Genomic DNA, 23,247 nt, shown 5'->3' with positions numbered 1-23,247 from the left:
ATTCACAAAAATTCCATCTAATTATAACAAAATAAACGAAATTATTGTATAAAATTTAATAGTAAAATTTGTTAACAGAGTGTTGATAAGACAATAACGAATTACAAAGATAGTTTGGTTTAAAATAAGAATCAATTTTAAAAATTTCATTATGTTATAGGGTATTTTGCAGATCGATGCCTTTTATTTACTTAAGGGATTTTATGTAGAAACGTTTGCCAAATATTTGCAATGGCCAAGAGATTTGCTTGCTGCACTTTACAACATTCAACCGAATTCATACTCAAATCCGAATATTCAAGTCCAATGCGCAAAATGGAAACTGGGATTTCTGGCCAGATTTAAGAAATGGAATTGGGTTTTAATTGTTTTTAATTAAGTATAATTTATTGTGCAAATATCAAAAAGTTTAGTTAGGCTTATGAATTTGCATAGAAATGGGAATATGTTGTGAAGGACAATGCCAAATATCACATGGAAATGTAAAGCACTTAAGTTCTTTTGTCCTGAACTGATTCTAAATTTTTAATCATATTCTATTGATTTTCTAGTCACTAATGAGCAAAATTACCCTATAAAAGGCTGGTGTCAAGTCATTAGATTAGTCATTAAATTAACTCTAAACTATGCTGACCGACGAGTTTCTAAGTCTGCAAGCAGTCTACTTTCGACTTTTGGGTTTCGATATACTAAAAGCGGATGGAAATTGTGGAAAACCATATCTTAGAAGAACCATTTGTAGTATTTTCTCGGTGATTACATTTCTGCCCCTTACCATAGCATTTGGTCTACATAATATACACAATTTGGATAAATTAACCGACTCTCTATGCTCTGTACTGGTCGATTTATTGGCTCTCTATAAAATTGGACTCATAATTTATTTGTATAAGGATTTTCAACAACTCATTGAAAGGTTTCGCCACGTCCTTGAAAGGGGTGAGCATTGATTAAGTCCTTGGTATTAGCTGAGCTGTAAAATTGCCTATTTTTTCCAGAATGTCTACAAAAAGATTATGCCGAGATTGTCACAAGGGAAAATCAACGTGATCAGTTAATAAGCAGATTGTATAAGAATTGTTTTCTTTTAGCTGGACTCTTGGCTTGCCTGATGCCTCTTTTAGGTATGTTCAGCTCATATTGGCAAACTGGTCACATAGAGTCAAGAATATTACCCTTTCCGAGCATGTAAGTAAATGAAACAAAATAGAAACCCTCTGTAGGTTTAAAAAATGAGTGACTCTCTTAAATATCTTATTCTTATATCCTTCTCTTTTATTCTACAGGTATCCTTGGAATAATGGGCATTTACTTTTTTACTTAGTTGCCTATTTATGGAATATTGCTGCCGCCTTGGGCGTTATATTGCCAACTGTGTGTGTGGATACACTATTCTGTTCGCTGACTCATAATTTGTGTGCACTATTGAAAATCGTTTCGTACAAAATGCTGCATTTGGAAGACAACCATTTTAGGGAATCTGTAGAGGAACTGGCACACATTTTCCATTTGTATCAGGAGTCCTTAAGTCTTGGCTATGCTTTGAATAGCTACTTCAGGCCACTCATATGCACAGAATTTCTGGCGGCTTCATTGCATTTGTGTGTCCTGTGCCTTCAGTTGTCCAACAATTTGATGCAGCCCGGTATGCTATTCTATGGTGCATTCATAATCTCCATACTGGTTCAAGTTTCCATCTATTGCTATTGCGGTGAACGTGTCAAAACGGAAAGCAGAAGCTTTGCCTGGGCCATCTATGCGAGCAACTGGCCTGGGGTATATAATCCAGGCATTGGACGTTCGTTACAGATATCCATGATGCGTTCCCAGCGTGGCATTCACATTGATGGTTACTTTTTTGAAGCCAATTTGGCTACACTTATATTGGTGAGACATACACTAACAGAAATTACATTTCGTTTTCTCAAATCAGTGCCATAACTCATTGCAGATTGTACAAAAGGCTGGATCATATATAACGCTCTTACGTTCGGTCACTTAAAATTGTATAATCTGTAATCAACTTGATTGTGTGTAAATTGTTCACTGATTATTAAAATCAAACTTTAAGCTGCACTAATTAAGCCTTGTTAAAGGCAATAACTACAATGGATATTAAATATTGCATACCCTTCCCAAGGTGTATGCATAAAAGTATGCAACGCTTAATTTTATTTCTCCATGAGTTTTCAGAATATTTCAATAATCCTACGTATTGATGAATATCAGGAATAACATCAGAAAACAATGCCAAATGGTTTCCTTCAAACTCAATCATCAAATCCAGCATTTACAAGGGTATAGAATCTGCCGCACAGATAATACTAGATGACCCCGAGGCCAGTGGTTTCTGGTTAAAGCCTCTGTTTGTGCCCGCTTAATGCCTGGCCTGCATTGTTGGCAACCCTCCCGGACATTGAACGCACGCATACGTAATATTTGCCAATTTTTCCCCTTTTTTTTTGCTTTATTTTCTGTTGCATACATATCCTCGGCCAACATTGCGGTTGTCTGCACGTGCCAGAGCACGATTATGTATAAAAGTGTGACATGGTCAAAGGATTTTAACGATTTAACTTTGTTGTGCCCATAGATATGGTCGCCATGAGCGTGCAGACGACATTGGCGTAGAAATTCCCTAACCCTCAAGGGTATTAGGCACATTAAAGTAAATTAACATAAAAATTGTTTGCTTAGCATAAGAGATTACATATAAAACTTATCTCAATTACAGAACTATCGATTAGAAATCATGTAAAATTTAATTAAGTCTTGTCACTTGGCTTATGTTTTATATTTAAATTACTCTTAAACAGTCACAAAATTGAAACAATTGGGGAAACTAGACATACTTTTAATAAACGAATTTATTTTACTCTTGAGGCAGCCCTCGTTCATGTATATATGTACATATATCTGACTCCAGCACGTGAATACCCAGCACAATTGGCAGGATTAAAAATTTCTTTCCCTAACACATATTCCTCGTAGTATTTTTTTTTCATAAGCTTTTGACGGGGGCTTCTATTCGAGCGATTACAAACATAGTTTGAAACCAAAAGGCAAAACAGTTAATTGGCCGATCTATGGTGGAATGAAAAAACCTATTTTGCCACTTCACCCCCACCTAATTTCTATCTGCAATCTTTACTAACAATTATTGTAGAGTTTCTTTCATTTAATTAAGTGCATGGAGACGAATTCAAACGAATTTTGTAAATTATATAGCTCAATCGATATGGGACAAACAGTGTGTAATCGTTCTAGTTAGTCCCCAGAGTCGAGGATATGGTTACAACAACGACAACTTACACACATGGCCAAGCAGTCAAGTTGCAGGCAGCAGGCAGACAAACAAAATCAAAGACAGTCAACACTTTTTGCTGCCAACTGGCGAAAGTGGCGAAAAATACACCCCGAGGGCATTGGACTATCACTATGTCTCATGTCCCCCTCCCTCATTCCCTCTGTCCCTCTCACTTTCCATGTCTCTGCATTGGTCTCTCGCTTTCTCGATTCGTGTGTCCGTGGCGTGTTGTGTGGCCCATTGAGGCAAATAGTTTCGGTTTAGTCCAATAATGATGCTATTGCATCAGCTCTTTGTCTATTTTTATATGTGTGTGTGTTTGTGTCTGTGTGTGTGTGTGTGTGTGAGAGTAGGGAATTGTGGGCGGGGACGGTATTGGACCACTTTCATTCAATTGATGCTTGTCGAGTTGAAATGCCATAATAAATTCAATTGTGCCAGTGAGAGGACCCCCATGGGCGTCTGTCACTTTTGTGTCGGCCCAATTTCGGGCCCAGTTTTGGCCCTTGGCTTCATTTTTCTTCGACCCCACAGAAACACACACACACAGAGAGAGAAAGAGAAACCGTTTATTATTTGCTTTTCTAACATTGTCATAATATCGCCCTTTCTCTTTGACTTTCCCCATCCATTAACATTGTTCCTTTGTCGTTTAACGAGGGAAATTCCCCCCTTTTAATTTGCCAATTAATTGAATCAATCGCTCGCACATCCGGCAACCAATTCTTTGACTTGGTATTTTAATGTTGCTAATTTATGTTGTCCAATTGTTTTAGTTTTAACGAGCATTCCGTTGACCAATTTTTTTCCATTCTCTTTTTGAAAAATGTTCGCCTTCTCATGCTCGATTGAAGCATTTGCCAAGCATTCATTTGTGTGGGGGACCCATAATTTTTGCGGTTTATATCTGTAAATGTTCTTCCTCTCCTTTTATTTGTCAGAAATTATGGCTTTAACATTGCATTTAATGCTATAAAAGTGTTCCACGTGCTTCCAAAATGATTTTCTTAGGAATTCGTAAAGGTTTGCCAAGAAAAAACCATTTCTAGCCATTAAAGGGACTTTTAGATATATTTTATAAAATATAACAAATCAAAGGTTTCATTAGGTTACAAACAATTTGACACACAATTTACTCATGTTTGTATCTCAAAAGGTTAACCATAAACTTTTAGCCCCAATTACATCAAAGAATAATACACACATACAATATAACTCTAGAATACATATGTATGTTTGTATGTATATGTTTATATTCCACAAATGAATTCCAACATATTTTGGCTTTGGCAAATTGCCAACAACGATGAAAATTTTAATGAACAAAAGAGATGTTCAGAATGATGAAGCCATCGACTGACTCTGGATATTTGCAATCTTAAGGTAAAGAAATTCAAGCTCGGTATGTTAAAAAGTCAACAAATATTTAAAGTTTGTATCTACACAAACACACACACACATTACGACACACTCATAGATTGAGGAAGAGTTCTCTCTCGGCTGGAAGTCGAAAGTTCGGCATGGCACATGAAATTGTTATAAAGAGCTAACCGGATATTTTCGGAATTTTTAATTAATTCCTTTGCTGCAGTTTCACATGGGCCAAGACCCAAGTACTACCTATACAACATATCGTATACTGAGCAACAGTAGCAAGCAGAAGTAAAAGTCCGCCGACTGGTACGTCCGTGTCCTTTTGTTGTGTTATGCTGGCCCAGTAGCAAGTTGCAACTCAATGCTTTTCTGACCAGTAGATGCTCTTATTGTTGTTGTTGTTGTTGCAGTTACTGTTACGACTGCCGTCAAAGAGCGAGTGAGAAACGCCAACTGCAACAATTTTCGGCAATTGCTAGGAAATGGTAAGGCTGCCGAAACCCAGATACTGGACTACAAGGCACTGCCAGGATACACCGACTCTGATTGTCCGTTCTCCTGCTCCCATCTCTCTCATGTATCCCAATGCCTCCCTGTGCCTGGTACGGTTGTGTGCTGCTTCTTTTGTTGCTGCTCATTCATTGTGCAAAGTTTGTATAAATTTTTGATTTCTTTACACAAAATGCTGTGCATGTCTCTCACTCACTCATTCTCTATCTTTCTGCAGAAGTCGTCTCCGTCTCCGTCGTCGTCGTCGTCGTCGTCATTCGCTCTATCTGACTGTCTGATGTCCTGCTGGCCAAGGAAATGGGAAGGAAAGAAGGGGACAGAGATTTTAGCTCTTCTCTTCTTGTTGTAGTTGTAGTTGTCGTCGTCATACAACACACAAATGCCATTGATTGAGTCACATCGCCTGGGCATATAAATCTCACTGATGGGGTGTGGCACGATTGCTGCTCGTGATGCTGCCGTCGCTGCTGCTGCTGCTGCCTACCTTAAAGTTTTCGCCGTGCCTGCGTCTGTGGCATTTGGCGTAACTTGCCCGATGATTTCGTTATTGTTCGATTGACAATAAAAAATCAACTGAAACTTGCAGATACTGAAACTGAATGAGTGAAGAGGGCAAAAGCGAGAGGGCAAACGTCACAATAGTTGTAAATACATATATAAAAATAAGTCGCTTGGGGTTTCCCCAACAGTTCCCCAATCGTCTGTCTACCTTCTCTTTTATTTTATTGTTGCTCTCTTTCTCTTACTCTTTTACTTGCCATCTCTGAGTTACCATACAAAAGCTTCCAAATTTATATGCAAAAATGCAATAAGCGAGTGCAGCTTAAATAAAATGCATTTCAATGATTGCATTTCGGATTAAAGCAACAACATCAACAACAACAACAACAACAATAGCAATGCCCAACAACAATGGCAACAAATTGCAAACAGCATAAATGTATTTTTATTAAATTTTTTCCATGTGCATATAAGTTGCACCTTGCCCCCTTACCTTTACCTTGTTTTACGCTCTAACTACATTTTCCATATACATTTTGAATATCCGTATCTTTCAGTCTTTATTCTTTCGTTGTGGCATTTAAGTTTAATGAAGTGCAAACAAAAATATTTTCAATTAGAGAAAAAACAAAACAAAAAAAACCCCAGAATAGAACCAAACAGCAAGAGAGAGCCAGAATCAGTTAGAGATGTTGCAAGTAGACAATGGCATGCAAACGCAAAGTCGAAATGCCGACAAAGGAAACAAGTGAGTGGCATGCAAATGCAACTTGGAACGACAACAACAACAACAACAATAGCAACAAACTACAACTACAACGACAAGAGTTGTAGAAGTTGAAGTGCACTTTAAGCTTTCAAATAGAGCTTGCTGTCGGATTTTCTGCCCCAGGTTTTTCATGTGCCAAATAAAGACTCGATATGTGTTGGCCCCTCCCCAACACCCTGCCATCATGCTCCTGAAAAAAAAGGACATTTGGCTGCCGTTGAAAAATCTTCTTTTTTTCTTTTTCTTCACCCCCTCGACTTGTGCGACTTCACTTTGCACACATTTGTGGCAACTGCTCCTTGCAGGATTTCGCTTTCATGCTTATTACTTCACATAACACACGTGCCTGATTTATGCCACCAAACAGCAACAACAATGCCCCCGCTGATTGCCACTTCTTCATCATCCACATCCACATTCACATCATTTTGTTCAAAAAGCGGGACTTCTCGGGCTAAACATTCGTTTCCGTTCATTCAATAAATAAAGCAACAAAATTATGATGCGTTGATTTTTTTACGGTCGCGACGTGCCCATTTAAAAGCCAAAAGCAAAATGAAAATCAAAATGAAAAAAAAAACCAAATGTGAGATGAAATGTGCCTTTGATTTGTCGCTTTTGGCATATTAAATTTATGTTATATCCTCATATCTACATATATATACACATATATATGAACATTTCAAGCACTTATAATTTATGTGGGCAAAACTTTATGTTGCAAGTAATTTGTCATAATATTATTACTTTTATTTGTATCCTTACGATGTGATGATTTAATACTGTTGTTATGAAAGAACAAAAAGGCATTCTCTAATTAATATTTAGATTGGTCTAAATCAAGGCTATTCAATTACCAATTAAAAGCAAGTTTGACAATTTGAACTACAGCTTCTATAATTGAGCGAAATTAACTAAAGTAAAGACTGATATTAATTATACACTGCTTCAACTATTTCTGCATATAGCAGACAAACAAACAAATTTGGCGGTGACCGGTAAGCGATTGATGTCATTAAGGTTTATATACAATACATACATATATGCATGCATGTTTGTTTAACAAAATTCGTTGCTTTATTTAGATTAATGTGTGAGGTTTAAGGGTAATCCATTGGCAATATTTTACATACGTATTTTACTTGGATATCGATATCCCTTTATTAAGCAAATTTTTAATTTTGATTTACTACTTTACACAAATAGTTATTTACAAATTTTATTTAAGAAGCTGCCAAGTTAAGTGGAATTTCTTTTATAGATTTTTAGAAGTAATCTTACCATTAAGAAAGATCCTGTAATCACAGGATTTGAATGGTATTGAATACCAGAATTGAATGGTATACAATACCAGACGTTTTGAAAGTGCAAAATCTATTTAGCAAAGAATTCAGTTATTTTGAAAAACGTAAGCCAATGTCAACACAATATCACTCAATATCTTAACTAAGTGATCAGTTTAATTAAACCAAAGTCAGGGATAATTTCTTGAGGCTGATCCGAAAAGTATGCTACGATAATCGTATTCCTTATGTAAACACAATAGATGAAGTAAACTTGCAAATATAAACATCTTTAGACTAACAACGGCTGACCCTTAACTTATCTCTTCAAATTTGATAAATTCCTAAATTAAACTCAGATTAAGATCCATTTCTTTGTATTTTCAACAAAGAATCTGATCAAAAAGTGTTCACAGAAACAACAATTTGTTCAGTTGGCCAAAGTTTTCGTTTATTATTGTTGGTGTTGGTTGTTTCTTGTTCCTCTTCCTCCCATCCCAAAGAGCTCTGGGCGCAGCAATTTTTGCTCTTTTTTATATATACATATATATACATAGTTAAAAGTCGCTGTTGTTGTGTGTAGTATGTAGTGTAGCCATAATGCTTACCTGGGCACAAGCAACAAAAACTAAAAGGAGATGGAGAGATTGGGGCGGCAAATAAAGGAATATGTATATATGTACATGGAATCGCTTAAGTGCTTTTTCGCTATAACTTTACGAGAGGGGCGGCTCCAATTCGCTGCTCAAAAACTTTTCATACACAAAAAAATAAAACAAAACCGAACAGACTAAATAAAAATAAAAAAATAACCACTGGGTTATTATTGTTTTTGTGTTGCATACACACACATCGTACATATACGTACGAAGCAAATTAAACAAATTTAATCTCGGACAGGCAAGGATGGAGTTTTTGATATGTGTTTAACATGTGCTTCAAACTGTTGGCAAACTGTTTTCGCTCATTCAGAAGGTAGGAAAACTTCCGCATGAAATCTTTGGTTATTCATATGAAAGAAAATGGACCCCTTTGGCTGTTTGCCTGGCCTATGGATGGGTGATGGTGATGAAGATGATGACGATGACGATGACGACACTGAATCAAACTTAAAATAAGCATTAAATATGCTTCCGTGTCCGTCTGGTGTTTCATAGTAGTTGCTAATCCTTCATCGCCATCTTCAATGCCACTCACTGGCTTCCATCAGTTTCTCTCTCTCTCTTTGCTGCTCTATGTTCTGTTTTTACTCCATTCATCTACCTATCTATCTTATTTGACTAGAGACATGGACGTTGCAAAGAGGGACACCGTCTGAACTAGATTTAGTAGCTATTAAGCCATGATAGGATAGAATGAATAAAATAAAAGAAACACTCTAACTGTAGTCGTTATCTAGTATTAAGTTTTAACATTTTCCTTGCAAATGTGCTTGAATACACTTTTTATTCCATGTTTCGAAAATGATTCTTCACCTGCTACGCCTCTGTTTGCTGTCTGCCTTAGGTTCAGGTTACTCTCCCCCTTTATCTTTGACCCTTGCTTTCTCCGTTTCAGTCTTCAGTTACCTTTCGCATTGTCTCCTGAATGGCAACTACGTGGCTGCAGGCGCCATGTGTTTTGTAATTTCCTTTTTGCCTTCATTTAGTTGGTCATGTCTTGGACTTGTTGTTGTTACTCTTCGCAGCATTCGCTTTTCGAGTACATTGACCGACAGCGACCCACTGATTAAACCAGAGAAAGCATCAAATACACGGTCCAGGAGCAGTTCTATAGCTGAAATCTATTTAAATTTATTAAATTTCTCACTCGTTTAATTATTACATTTTTCACTTTGTCAGTGGAATTTCGAAAATTTATACCAATAAAATAAAACAATTAAATTTGACAAAATGTGAAAAGTGTATACGCTCTTGTATCCATTGCCCCAAATGTCCGAGCTGCAGTGCGTTTTGGCCACAACGCAACGCAGAAATTCAAATGAAATTTAATTAGTGCGAAATGTGAAAATATTTTTCGCTAATGACACAGAGCTAACCAATTCACTTGCGGTTGAGTGGGCATTTTATTTGGACCTCCATCCACATAAATGCATCGTATGTTATATGCGCACAAATGGAAAATTGTATAAGTAAAATTGAATTCATTGCATTATTCTGGGCATTTGCTTATAATTGGGAATAATAGTATGTTTTTTTTTTTTGTTGTAGCTTCTGCAAAATATTTAAGCCAAGTATATAAAAGTGCTGCTTGTTGCTGCTCGACGTTTCGGTCTGGGATGCCTTATCATCGATTTTATTGGCATAATCAGCGTGGAAATTTGCGTTACGAAAGTTTCTGGCAACATGCCACGCCCCTTGCAAGGCAACGCCACCGATAAACATTTATCTTCATTATACAATTTGGCTAAGGCTTTGGCGTTTTTTGTTGTTACCGCTCCCGATTCCCTCCTTATCCTTGTCCCAATCCATGCCCAACTCTACCGTCATCATCATCATCGTCGTCGTCGTCGTCGTCATCGTCGTTGTCGGCAGCTTAATGAAAAACTTTTTTGCATCTCGCGCATAACCCTTTTTAATTTTTATTAAGCAGAAAATTGCCAGGCAGGACCCCGCCCACCTAACACAAGCACAACCCCAAATATCTCCCCCCATCTCCTTGGGCACCCGCAGCAAAAAAAAAAAAAAAGCGAAAAAAGCAACGCGAAGTTTAAGTAAAAACATGGTAAGAGACTAATTTGGCCTGGTTGACTTTTCAGAGTGCTACATTAAATACAGTTAACAAAGAATATGTAGCCAAGAATTTTACAAGTTTTTCATTTTAAACATAAAGAGAATAACAAAATATATATTTATTGATTCATTTTTTTATACACTTCGGCCTAACAAATGAAAAGAACATATAAAAAAAAATAATCTTTTCATGGTCGACCTGCCTAAAAGTTTAAAATGAAAGCGTCTTAATTATTTTAAAAAACTTTTTAACAAAATGATATAAAAAATACTGAAAGAAAAAGATGGAAAATAGAAAATTTTTAAAATCAATATCTCAAGTTTGCATTAAGAGTAGACATTTTAAATTGTTGCTAGTCTTAGCGTATTCCCTTGGTAGGGGATTTGGTGTGTGAACCTAGCCTAATGTTCAATTGTTAACTCCATTTCATTTTGGCCACTTTGTTTTATCAACTTTTGCCTTGTTTATTTTGCTTATATTTAGCCGATGCTTTTGTTTTTGTGAAAACGAAATCTTTCCCCAATTTGCACAGACTAGATTTTTAAGCTGATTTGCTGCCCACACAAAACAAAACCAAAACCCCCAACAAAAACGCCTCAGTAATAAGCACAAGAACAAGAACAACAACAACAACAACAATGGCTAACAGCAACGCAAAAGAGAAAGGAAAATAAGTGTGGAAACGAAAGAATCTCTAAAAAACAAATTAAAAAATAATTGCATTCTTATTAGCCCGATAATACATATTTTCAATCAGTCCAAATAGTCGACTAATGAAATGGCATGGGGAAGGCGGGAGGCGGGTGGGTTTTAACCTTCCAGCCGGACAACAGGACGGACAATCATCGCACGTGTCGCTTGTTTGTTTGAACTTCATTATTGTTTTTGCTCATCCATCAGTTGATTTTCGTTTTCCATTTTTTACGCAATTTTCACTGATTCGTTTTATTTTATTCTTTCATATTTTGTTAAATGCTATATAATAAAGCTTTTTTTTCTCATGCAATTTAATTACACTTTTGAAAAATGAGCAAATTAAGTCCCACTCTTCTCACTTCTCTCTCTCTCTCTCTCTCGATGGTGTTCTCTCTTTCGAGCTCTTGTTTCGAGTTAATTAAATTTTAATTTTATAGGCCATAAAAATATTTATACAAATTTAGCAGTGCTTAATAAAATGTTTCATATATTAAACATATATGCAGCTGTTAGGGTGTGTCAAATTGGAGTGACATCAAATGAACCATTTTTTAATTTAGGTACAAAAAGATTATCCTTAAATCTGGTAGATTAAAAGCTTAATCATATATTCATGTGCGAAAACCATTCAATTCTATACAGCTCTACAGCAAAAACAAAATGCAGTAAGAATAATATGAATAAAAGTCAATTGAAAGGATAGAAATAAGGACTGATTTCAAAAAGAGACAAAGAAATTCATAGAAAAGCTCTCCTTAAATATATATATCTAGTTAGTCTTTAGATTTATTATCCAAGTCAGTGAGTTAAAAGCTTCTGCAATTTTCAAGTAGTGAGTAATTGTTTGCTGACAAACTATATTTTGGAATGCCATAAAAATTTGGGTCTTTGATAGTAAATGTCTTTACATTTTTATATTAAAAACTGGATTAATTGGTAAAGTTTTAAACACTTTAAAGCAATTATAGGTTTAGTTTTAAAGAGAGAGAGAGAGAGAGCTTTACGTTCGTTCATTAAATATACTTAACTTTAATTGAAATATAACCATTGAAATAAAAAAAATTTAACCTCTTTTGAACTAATTTATATTTATTATAATTAACTTGTCCAAATTCAAGCTAATATTTATCAAAGAAGAGTGTTAAAAAAAGTGGGTCTAGATGCTTGAAAACCCATTTAATAATCTCATCAAATTTTCGTCTAAACTTATTTGTTTGCGGCCAATTTAAGCCTCTAGCTTCTTCTACAATTTCAGTTTTCTTGTTTCTAAACTGACTGGAGGCTGTTATGATGGTTGAGCAAATTAATTGGCCTAAAAGCAAATCTTCTCCTGGACCACCCTACTGGAGAATGATTTATTGTGTTTTGGCATTCAAAATCATTTGTGAATAATATTTTGGTAAATTAGAAATCGATTAATTTAAGTAATTTAATAATTCATTTGCTTGCAATGTGTTTTTTCCATTCATACGCTTAAAGCCACAAACAAAAAAAAAAACACAACAGACAAGTATTCACCGCAGGCAGCCAGCCGCCAGTAGATTCTTTCTTTTTCTCTGCTGCTCTCATTGCTTTTTGTGAGATTGTAGCAACAAATTTGGCAACGCGTGCTTATTTAGTTAATTATCTCAGATTACTCACTTGCTCTTGATTATTTTCAACCATTTGCCGTAAAGTCAGCAACTTTGGCTGAGTCTAGGATTCTTGGTCCCGAATCCAGTCTCCTGCTGGCTTGGTGTCTTCTGTCTGTTGACTGTGTTGTCTCATGTCATGTTTGCTTATTTCGTCGTTGCGGCAGCAGCATGTGGTCCTAGAGCAGCTCAGCAGGCCAATGCCAATGTGGATTTTCTTAGACGACAACGACAACCAGCGACATTCACGGACCAGCAACCGAACGACAGTCTGTCCGACTGCCCAATCGTCCAACCATTGAGGAGAGTCTCCTGCTTGGTCTTGGTCTTGGTTGTGGCTGATTCATTTGTAGCATCGTCGCCATATCAACAATTAAATTAAACGTGTTTGCCTTACACAAGCTGTACGAGGCGGCTTAAGCGTTCAATCAATGTTCAACACGAACCTTTTACTGCTTATTCAATGCACGTGCGGCATTTTAAATTACTAATTACTCGTGTTGCCAGGTATGTATCCCCCTTTGACTCTCGTCTCTGTATGCTTGCTGCACACTAAAGCCAAAAGTCTGTTTCATTTAACTTTTGCGCTCTTGTGTCCACATTTGAAACAAAAACAGTCTCGGGGCTATTTTTGTTTATTAGTTTGGCTTGCAAATAAAATTGCTATGAATTATGCGATTATTAGTTTTAGATTCTTGGTTAAGGCATTCGCAAAAAACATAGATACACACATGCTTATGGAAATTGCAAAAAGGGAAAATGCTGTGTGTGTGTAGGTCGACACGTATTGCGGTCAACATTAACATCGTTGACCATCATCGATAGCCGGGTAGAGGGCGGGGTCATGACCTAACCAACAAATATGTATGTGTGTGTGTGTACCAACATGTATGTATAGGACATAAATGCAGTTTCAATAACAACATCAGCAACAGCAACAAAAACCTTAACCCAAAAACCATTTCGATGGTTCCGTTGCAAATGAGCTGCAATAAACGCCAAAAGCAGGAAAATTCGAGTTAATTACGTTTTTCAATTAAGCGTTCAACATTGCTCCCTGATTCTGACCAACACTATCCAACATTGAACCATCATCATCATCATCATCAACATCGTCATTATCATCATTGTCCTCATCAGAGCCTTACGCAAAAATCGTATGCCTGCAAATTTTTGGGCGGCGATTGCAATTGATTTGATATTAGAGCTAAAACCCACTTTATTATTTGCCTAGGATACATTTTAGTTAGCCATTGCAACGATATCATGTACCAATTTAGTTAGTTAACTGCCTTTAAATGCTGTGATTTTAAATAAGAAGCAGCAACTCATGGAATGCAATTGATAACCATAAAGTTATTCAAATATTGAAATGCCTGAAGTCTTCCTTTGACGAATGAACATATCTTTGAATTCCTTGACATTTACTGCAATTAAACATATGAAGGCGAAATAAAATATTTTTGACTGCAAACAACTAAATTGCCTTTGAGTATGAATGAATGTATTTTGATATTTTTGGAGGGAATAACTTGTCAATGGTTGTGACCACCAAATATAATTCATCATTCATGTGTCCAAACTGACACGTTTGTGGCCACAAACAGAAATAAAATTCACTTTGTGTGCGGTTGGCCAATTGTATATGCTGGGTTTTTGCGTTCTACTCAATATTTTATTTATTCCATTTTGTTCGACAATGTTTGGACTTTAATAACGCTTCATTTGGACATTTTTTTTCTGTTTTTTTTTTTTTTGAGCAGGCCGAGGCTAAATATCAAATATTCATGCAGAGTATACACACTCGATGGGTTTTTTTGTGTGTGTGTATATATATTTCAATCTAGAATTAATCACAAAAATATGCGCTCAAGTGGAAATATTTGTTTTTTTTTTTCTTTGGGTAATCATCAGACGGCAGTCGATTAGCACCTGGTCCCTAACCGCTCTATGTCGGATATATTTGCTTGGCCTAGAGCAGCTAATAACTTTTTAGGGCTTATATAGATGAAGCGAACGAAATGGGTGGGAATCATTCACTGGCGTCGGCGGTGGCATTAAAATTTTATATAAATTTTAATTTTTAAATAGGCAGCGAAGTAGAAGGAAGGCGAACGAACGTCTAAGAGCTTCAGAGTGGAAACCCAAGCCACTCGAAGTCGTATAAATCCAAGATTGTGGCCTTTAACTTGTCGCAAGTGTGGAGCGAGTGTACATGTATGTGTGTGTCTAAGTATGTGTGGTTGCTGCTATCTTGACTTCATCCATGACTGGCACTGAAGCTGGCCTCTCTTGGTCTCTTGTGTGTATGTGTGTGTGTATGTGTTTGACTGTAATTGAAGCAAAATGAAAATCTTTTATTCATGAGGCTATAAAATTGCCCAATTTTCAGGCCATTAGCAAAATTTACGCCTTTTTCTCTGCACGCAGCGCATAGTGCCCATTAAATACAGTCGCCTGCATAAGTATGCATGCCATACGATGCCATGGCCATTTGGTGGTGGGAGTTTAGATCTCTTAATCGCGTTCTTGTTTAAAACATACAAGCATCTTCTTCTATCCATCTATGTATCTATGTATGTGTGTGTATATATATGTACATTTAACACTTTTCTAGTTGGCCTCTGTCATCTTGTCGCTCTTGGTCTTTGTTGGGTGGCCTCCATAAATCGCGCTGTGCCTCTTGACAACGCCGATGTCACTGCCTAATCCTATTAGGCTCGCTCTGTTTGTATCGAAAGCGGCTTAGACATGTCAACGTTGTAATTAAAAGCAGTTGAAAACATCAGTCTCTCAGACCGACCCAACCCATAGCCATAGCCAAGAAAGTAGCTAAAAACATAGCCTGCCAAGTCAGTCACGCATTGCCATATTGACTGTCGGCTTTTTTTGGGGCTTCAAGATTTTCAAGTTGAGATGCTTGCCCAATTATTATGTTAATTTTATGGTCAAGTGGCGCGGCTCATTGCGTGTAATTAAAGTGCACGCAATGAGCTGTAAGCCCTAACTTGTAAGCTCTGGCCAAAAAAATATCTAGGGTAAGGAACAAAATGTATATAATTTGCCAGCTCATAAGTATGCTATACTTATTAAACTCGACTATTGTTATATTCAGTAATATTTAACAAAGTTTTAAAACGTTTTACTTAAGGTGATAGATAGGTTTCACCCATACTATCTGAACTTGACACTTACTAGTAATCAAGAATCATGTACGTATGTGTCATCTGTCTTGCGTATATGCTTGGCCTAATAGATTTTCAATTTTCCAGCAATTGGGTTACCACGGAAACAATAACCAAGTTTTCAGAGGCTCAGGAGTCAAAAGGCAACCACAAGTTGCCAACTTGCCAGACATATTGGCTGCTTTATGAGAGAGTCCTGCACTCGCAGGCAATGCTAAAAGCTGGCAATTTGCCTTTTTGCCATTGCCATTGAGGCTGAATCGAACTTGCGCACCGACTGATATTGCATTAGAGTGAGAGAGCAAGCGAGTATGTGTAAAGTCGGTGGATTTGTATTTCTGATTGTTCTCGGTTGGCTTTCACTAAAAGTGGTTACAGTATCTTCTCCTCTCTCCTCCCGTGTGCGAGTGAATATTATCTGTTATCGGCATAAGAATTCATTTCTCTATAAAGCAATTTGTATGATTATTTTCTAGGATACATACATACATATATGAATGAATGATGGATATAATGATTTTTCCTTATGAGTACACAAATATCTTCCGGCATATTCACATATTCAGACACTTTGGTTTGTGGTCTTTGGGTTAATAAATATTTATAATAAATCTATAAGCCAAATCTCTGGCCAAGGCACAATTGATTGCGTATGAAAATTTGCAAGAATTTAAAGTTTAAATTTTGTATAACGAGTTTGCCATTAGAAATCAAACAACAATGGCAGGCAAACTGCTGTTCCATCTGCCAGGCCAGTTGGTGTGGCCATGTTCAACATGCAAACAAATGGTCAAAAAAATGTTTGTTCACATATACATACATACATGAGGCACACACACACACAGTCACATATACAGAGAGCGTGCCACACTCAAAGCGGAAGTATATAGGGGCATTTAAATATGCAAAGGAAGTGTGCACTTAATTTGTGCCATCCTTGTTGTTTGCCTTTGTTGTAGTTGTTGCTGTTGCCGTAACTAGTTGTCGTCGCCGGCGCTTTTGTTTTTGTTTGTGTGGACCAAAAAAAAAAAAAAGAAGAACGATAGAAAAATATATGAAAAAAAGGGGCAAGGAGAAAAGGAAAACAAAACGCCGATCTGACCATAGAGCGGCAGCAATATTCAAGCTCAAACACAAATCCCAACTAATGTGGGACGAAAAGTTTTGCGTGTGCCCAGCCGAACCAGCCAGCTGACTCTCTGTTGACTGTTGAGTGGCTTCTGCGGCCGGCCAGAATGTTGGCCATGGCCCGCTGAATACTGCCTGACTGCCCAGCCTGCCTGCCTGCCTGCTAGCCAACCAACCAACCAGCCTGTTTTGGCCATGTGCCATGGCCGACAAAAGTTATCAGTGGGCCACAGCTATGCTCGTTCTTTTGCCCATTTTCCATCTCTGACAGTTTTAATTGCCTTGAATGTTTGCAAATTTCTTATGAGGCGTTTTCCCGGTGCCTTGACTAGGCGATGGCCACGCCCAGGGGTATATAAAACACGGAGGATAGTGTTGAGTTTGGGGCGTGTTGGCTGAATTGTTGTAGCTTGCGGTTGGCTAGACAGACGGACGCCAAGATCTCAAGCTTGGCAAAAACTTCTTCGTTGTATTTTTCTAAATGCTATTGCAAAAGTTTTACAGATACATGCTATAGATAAAGTGACTAACATTGCACTAAGATTAGGAGTGAAAGAGGAAAAAACACGCCGAGGGGAGTGGGAGAGATACGGAGAGAAGTAGCTGCACTTGGCCCTCAAATCTGTGCCAAACTATAGCTCATAGTTAGGGGAAAAAATATGTTGATAATTAATTTGAAGAGAAAACTCTCTATCTAAAATTTCAAGATTTTTAACTTTAATTAACTTTTCTTAAATTTTTGTTTTGCTTTGCATTTCTTATTTAAATCTGATTGACATAGTTGAAAATAAATTATATTTTTTTATTTTCCATCCCTCTTGGTTTGTTTTTGTTTAAATCAATGTTCCATTTCTTTTTTTCTTTTATTAAATTATTCAAAGAATTTTCATGTGGATCAGCAAATAAAATTTGATTGACTGCCCCAACCCAGCAGTGTGTTCTATATATGCACTGCACTTCATCTTCACACATTTTTAGCATCATCTGTTGTATGGTACATATTGTTTTCCTATCGCATACGTGCGTCATGCTGAGCTGCAATGCGATGCCGGAGCTCATCACTGCAACATGCCGCAATATCAGCAGCATCGACTTGCAAGCTAGTTGATTTTGGTTTTACTTTATTGATTCCACAACGCAGCAGGAAGACCATACATAAATACATACAAACATGTGTATATATACATAGTATACACATAAAAACTAAAAAAGGGGGACAGAATCGGATAATAACAAAATGTAGTTACGACTACAAAACACTCTTCAAATAGAAAGTTGGGATAGAAATATAAGAGATAGTAATAGAGCAGTAGAGTAAGTAGACATCCTCATAGAGAAATCATTTTTGGAAATGACTTTTTTAATTTTCAATCATTCATAAATGAAATACTATTCATTCGCTCTCTCTCATTATGTATAGTTCTTTACATCTTGTGGAAATGATTGCATTGCTTTTGTATTAAATTAATCAAATTACTAGCTCACATATACACAAAAAGATAAGTAACCCACGTGGTTACTTGTGAACAAGTTTGAACCTGTTTAGCTACAATTTCGATATACTCTCTAGATAATGGGTGAAAAATGAAACAGGAGACACAAAAGATTTTATGTATATGTATATATATGCTACATGTGTGTCAGTCACCTCAAACGCATAACCTTTTTCAATGGAATCTAGTGTAAAAGCCAACAGGCTACAGTTGGGGGTCATTATCTTCATATGCAAGCTTATTATTTTACATAAAATGTTGAGCTAGTTTCCGGGCGATTTGAGTAATTAAGTTTTAATTAAACTTAAAGTTATTACTCAACTCACGGCTGATGAGAATTAAAAAGAGAAATAAAGGTGTACTCACACACACACACACACACCCATAAAGCTTTTTAGTCGACGAGCAGGAGGTAGAAGACAAATGTTTGATCATTATTGTGCTGCCATAAATAAGGCAGACAGCCGGACAAAAACGGACTGACACAGAAACCCGGGGAGGCAGACGGTCAAAGGCAGGTGAAATTCCAACCGAGACACACCTTTGCCGAGCTTAAACGATGATGCTAAAGCAAGGCACGGCATCAGCTGTGGAAGTGGGAGAGAGACGAAAAGTTGGCCAAGTGGAGCGGTTTGCGGCCGTTTGAATAACTGCGATTAAAGGGAACAACAAAACAATTATTGAGCATTTAATTGCTCGACAAAATGTAATTAAGCAAAGTCCAGAGCCAGCACGTCCCAAAAGGTCCTCTCTCTGGGAGATAAACCGCAGTTGGTCAAAGGTCCCTCAAACGCGTGCGGTTGGCGTCGGTGTCGGCGTCGGCGACGTCGTCGTCGTTGTGAGCAATTTAAACGCATTAAATGCAGTGACGAGTGTGTTAAGGGCTACCTCACATCGACAAAACTGAAGAGGCCTATTAACAACAGCAGCCTATGTGCATGTATGTATATGTAGGGAGGCTCCCTACGCAAAACTAAAGAAGAAATTGTGCTCACTCATCAAATTGGTGGACGAACTACGGTTTTTGGCAAAGTGCTCTGGCAATTTTGTCTTGCCACAATGTTAAAACTTTAGCACCAAGTTTCAATTTATTAACGAAATAAAATGCAGATAAATGCTTTGAGGTCTTGGCAATGGTAACAGCAGCAACAACAGACCCATAAGCCGCAGCCGCTGTCTAAAGTTTTTGATGGCCCAGAGAGTCAAGTCTGATGCTGCTGCCATGTTGCCAAAGTTTCACCTGTGTGTGTGTGTGTGTGCTTTAACACACTTATACACATATGTATTAACTTATGTATGTGAGCATGGCTCGAAGAGATAAAGAATTTCGATACATATATACATTTCAGAATAGCACTGGATAACCTGTATTGAATTGCGGACCAAATGGTCTACATCCTTTTCTCATTCGTAGCATGGGGTATCCTGGGCATTTCGGTCATCAATGGCAACAAAATTGCGAAATTTTATTCGTTACGCGCTCGCGATTTTCGTTGCAATTCCATTTCGAATCCCACGAAACGAATTGATTTCTTTCTTTTCATTTTGTTTTTTTTTTGTAGGCCGCTTTAGTTTCATTGTTTGCTTTTTCGTTTTGAGGATTCGTTTTGTGCCATGACATTGTGGCTAGACTGGGAAAAAAACATATTGGAACTAAAATCGGGCACCCATTCGCCAGTTAGTAGCCTACAGGCGGCAATATTGTTGAAGGCTTTTCGTGTTTTTTACAAATAGAACAATTACAAGCACTGCCAGGACCTATGAGTGTTGAAATTAACGAACAAATCAAACACTTTCAACAGCAATATAGAGCTCTATAGACTAAGCTTGATTACGAGGGAGGTGGAAAAGAAAAAAATGTAACTATAGTTACAGAAAGAGTATAAAACAACAATTTGTTTTCTCTATCACGAATCTTACACTCCAAAAATGAAGTAATGAAGTATCTGAGCTAGAAACAATTCCAACATTTTCCATTGAGACAATCAGAAAGTATTCAAAGGTAAACATAAATTGTACTGCTCCCATTAAAGTGTCAAAATGCTTTCAGTAATGGTATAAAAAATGAAAACAAATTGGATTCAGTTAAAACGTTTATTAAATTGCTTTGCTCACAACAATTTTAATTGAATTGGGCTAAATTTTCGAGTGTAATCATATCACTTTAATTGAATTTAAGGCAACGAGACCATAGATCCCAATTAAAATTGGATTTTTAGAAAAGTTGCAGGATTACTTTAATTCAAATTTATGTTAAATTTTAAAAGGAAAATCTTTGAACACAGTTTCAATTTTTATTTTGAAATAAATTGCTTTGTGACGTGTGACCATGTCAATGACTTAAATGTTGCCTTTGCTTGAATATGTTTTGAATTATTTGTTCAGAATTTACACTTTTACTGTTGTCATAAATTATTAACTGGCATTTACTTGCAAATTATTAGAGTCTAATTCGGGTTGATAGACAGTTATATATCTAAATATATATATACAAGTTTATATAGATGTGTGCATCTGGATGTCTATCTGTTTTTCATTCGAATGAGCAATGAGCTGTGTAAAGTTTTTCGATTAAAGTTCATAATTACACTTGCAACTGTTGCTGTTGTTGTTGCCAAGTGAACGAATTAGAACTAACTCAAACTGCTCACATATGCTGATTGCCAAAGTAGTTTTAATTGAAAATCTTTAGCTTTCTATGGCAAAAGACACACACACACATTTGGGAGAGAAAGAGAGAATCTGTTGCCTCACTTTGACCCGCAAAATGGAACGTTGCCCGAGTCCAAATGAAGCGTTTTACATTTGCCCCCTAGCCCCTAAATTTGTACCCACTTTCCTCCAGTCCTCCTACACCACCTACATACACATTTCTACTCCCTATACACCCTAAGCCTGTCTGTCTCTTCTAAGTGTAGCAACGAAGTAGTCCTGCAGACGCGGCGCCATCAACTGTGCACAGTATACATATGAGTACACACATCTACACACATCACATATACATAGATATATTTGTATATAGTATATACGGATATATATAACTATGCTGTGCTCCCTACGCATTTATTTCAATTCCTATTTGACTGTTTAGCCAATTCTCTTTTTGCTTCTTTCGCAGACAGAATGTCTCGTAACTCTGACTCTTTATATATATATACATATATAAAATCTTAAATATACATATATGTGTATATGTCGGCATGTACAAGTCTGTATGTTTGTCTAACTTGCTTGAATGACTTAAATGTTTTAAATGTCTTTGTCTGAGTAGATGGATGGATGTATGAATAGCTATTGTCATGGGCGTATGCAAGGGGAGAGCAATTCCTGTAGTTTAGTTTGTTCTTTTTTCTCAATTAACTTAGTTCACAAATATACCACTTATTGACTTGGCTTTGGAAAACAAATTCATTACATTTTCTTTTGATTTTTAATTAATGAACTGGTTAAATACGAGATTAATAGTTATTAGACATAAATGTAAATATTTTTTTTAATCCCAAATACGTTATTAGTTTACCCATAAATTTTATTCCATTAGATAATTTCCATTTAAGTACGTTTGTACACAAGGCCCGATCTTTGTTCAATGTTTTAGCATTGTAAAAATTCTAATTGTCCAAATAAGTGTTTTTTGTTATTGCAAAATAAAATTTCGCGATAACTTTAAACTGAAAATTCTCTGCCATTCATCTATTTTTCAGATTGTTTGCTATAGATACATCAGAATTAAATTTGTGATCATGTTTTTGACATTTTTCTTGTCTCTTTTTAATAAATATTTGATTTGGTTTGTATTGACTAACTACGCCCTTGCATCGAAGATTGTCCGGCTGACTGCGTTGTCAATCATGTGCATCGCCATGATGTCACCCACAACAGCAATCGAAACAAAAGTAGTAAAAGGAAAGAAAGGGGATGAGCAAAGCCAAAAATAAAAAAAAAGGCAAAGGCGAATATGGGGTAAATACAAAAGGGAAACTAGTTATTCCGCATACACTTTGTAGACATTTATCAGTTCAGCTCATGATGTTCATCTCAGCAGTTGTGCTCTGGTTTATGGCTTTATTGTTCCACTTACATGTGCATATGCATGCCAGAACAGGGCAGGAGATTTGGCCCTGCATGGAGAGGACGAGCAACACTTTTTTACATTTAAATTAAAAATCAGCAAAATACAATTTAAATACGCGTTTAACTGCAGTGTTTACGTCATTTATTTGTTTGTTTGTCTGTTTGCCTTCTGTCTTCGCTCAGATTAAAGGACAACAAGGTGAAATATTTGCGTGTATGCAATAAATTTAACATTCATTTGCTGGCGGCTATTTAAATTCATGGTAAATCATTTCTTTTGGAGGCTTTTAATCATGCTCTTGGCCAAAGAAAACATGTTACAAATTAATAATTTCAAGGCAATTAAGTAGTGAAACAAAATTAAAGTAGTTTTTGCTATCGGTACATTAGATTCGTATCTGATTTTTTGCGTTTGAAACATTTAATCAAGTTCATCACGTATATTCGTAGTCAGAGCTTTCAAATATTGATATTGTTTCTAAACAAAAGAATTCACACGCACATGCCAAAAGGATTTTGTTTTATCAGAATCTTGTCAACATATTAAGCTAATCCGCTTTTAA

The 23,247-nt window shown here is 36.6% G+C and overlaps 1 protein-coding gene across 1 annotated transcript; it reads left to right on the top strand.

Moving 5' to 3' along the window:
• Window positions 1-569: 569 nt before the first annotated feature.
• Window positions 570-2,070, top strand: LOC111519149 (putative odorant receptor 98b). Its single transcript, XM_047009394.1, has 4 exons — window positions 570-939; window positions 999-1,188; window positions 1,287-1,887; window positions 1,952-2,070. Exons 1-4 carry the CDS (start codon window positions 627-629, stop codon window positions 2,000-2,002), a joined length of 1,155 nt encoding a protein of 384 aa, XP_046865350.1. The 5' UTR covers window positions 570-626; the 3' UTR covers window positions 2,003-2,070.
• The last annotated feature ends 21,177 nt before the right edge of the window (window positions 2,071-23,247 follow it).

Source organism: Drosophila willistoni, chromosome 3R (genome assembly GCF_018902025.1).
Source record: "Drosophila willistoni isolate 14030-0811.24 chromosome 3R, UCI_dwil_1.1, whole genome shotgun sequence".
Classification (NCBI taxonomy): Eukaryota; Metazoa; Arthropoda; class Insecta; order Diptera; family Drosophilidae; genus Drosophila; species Drosophila willistoni.
This window is presented reverse-complemented; position numbering and strand designations above follow the sequence as displayed.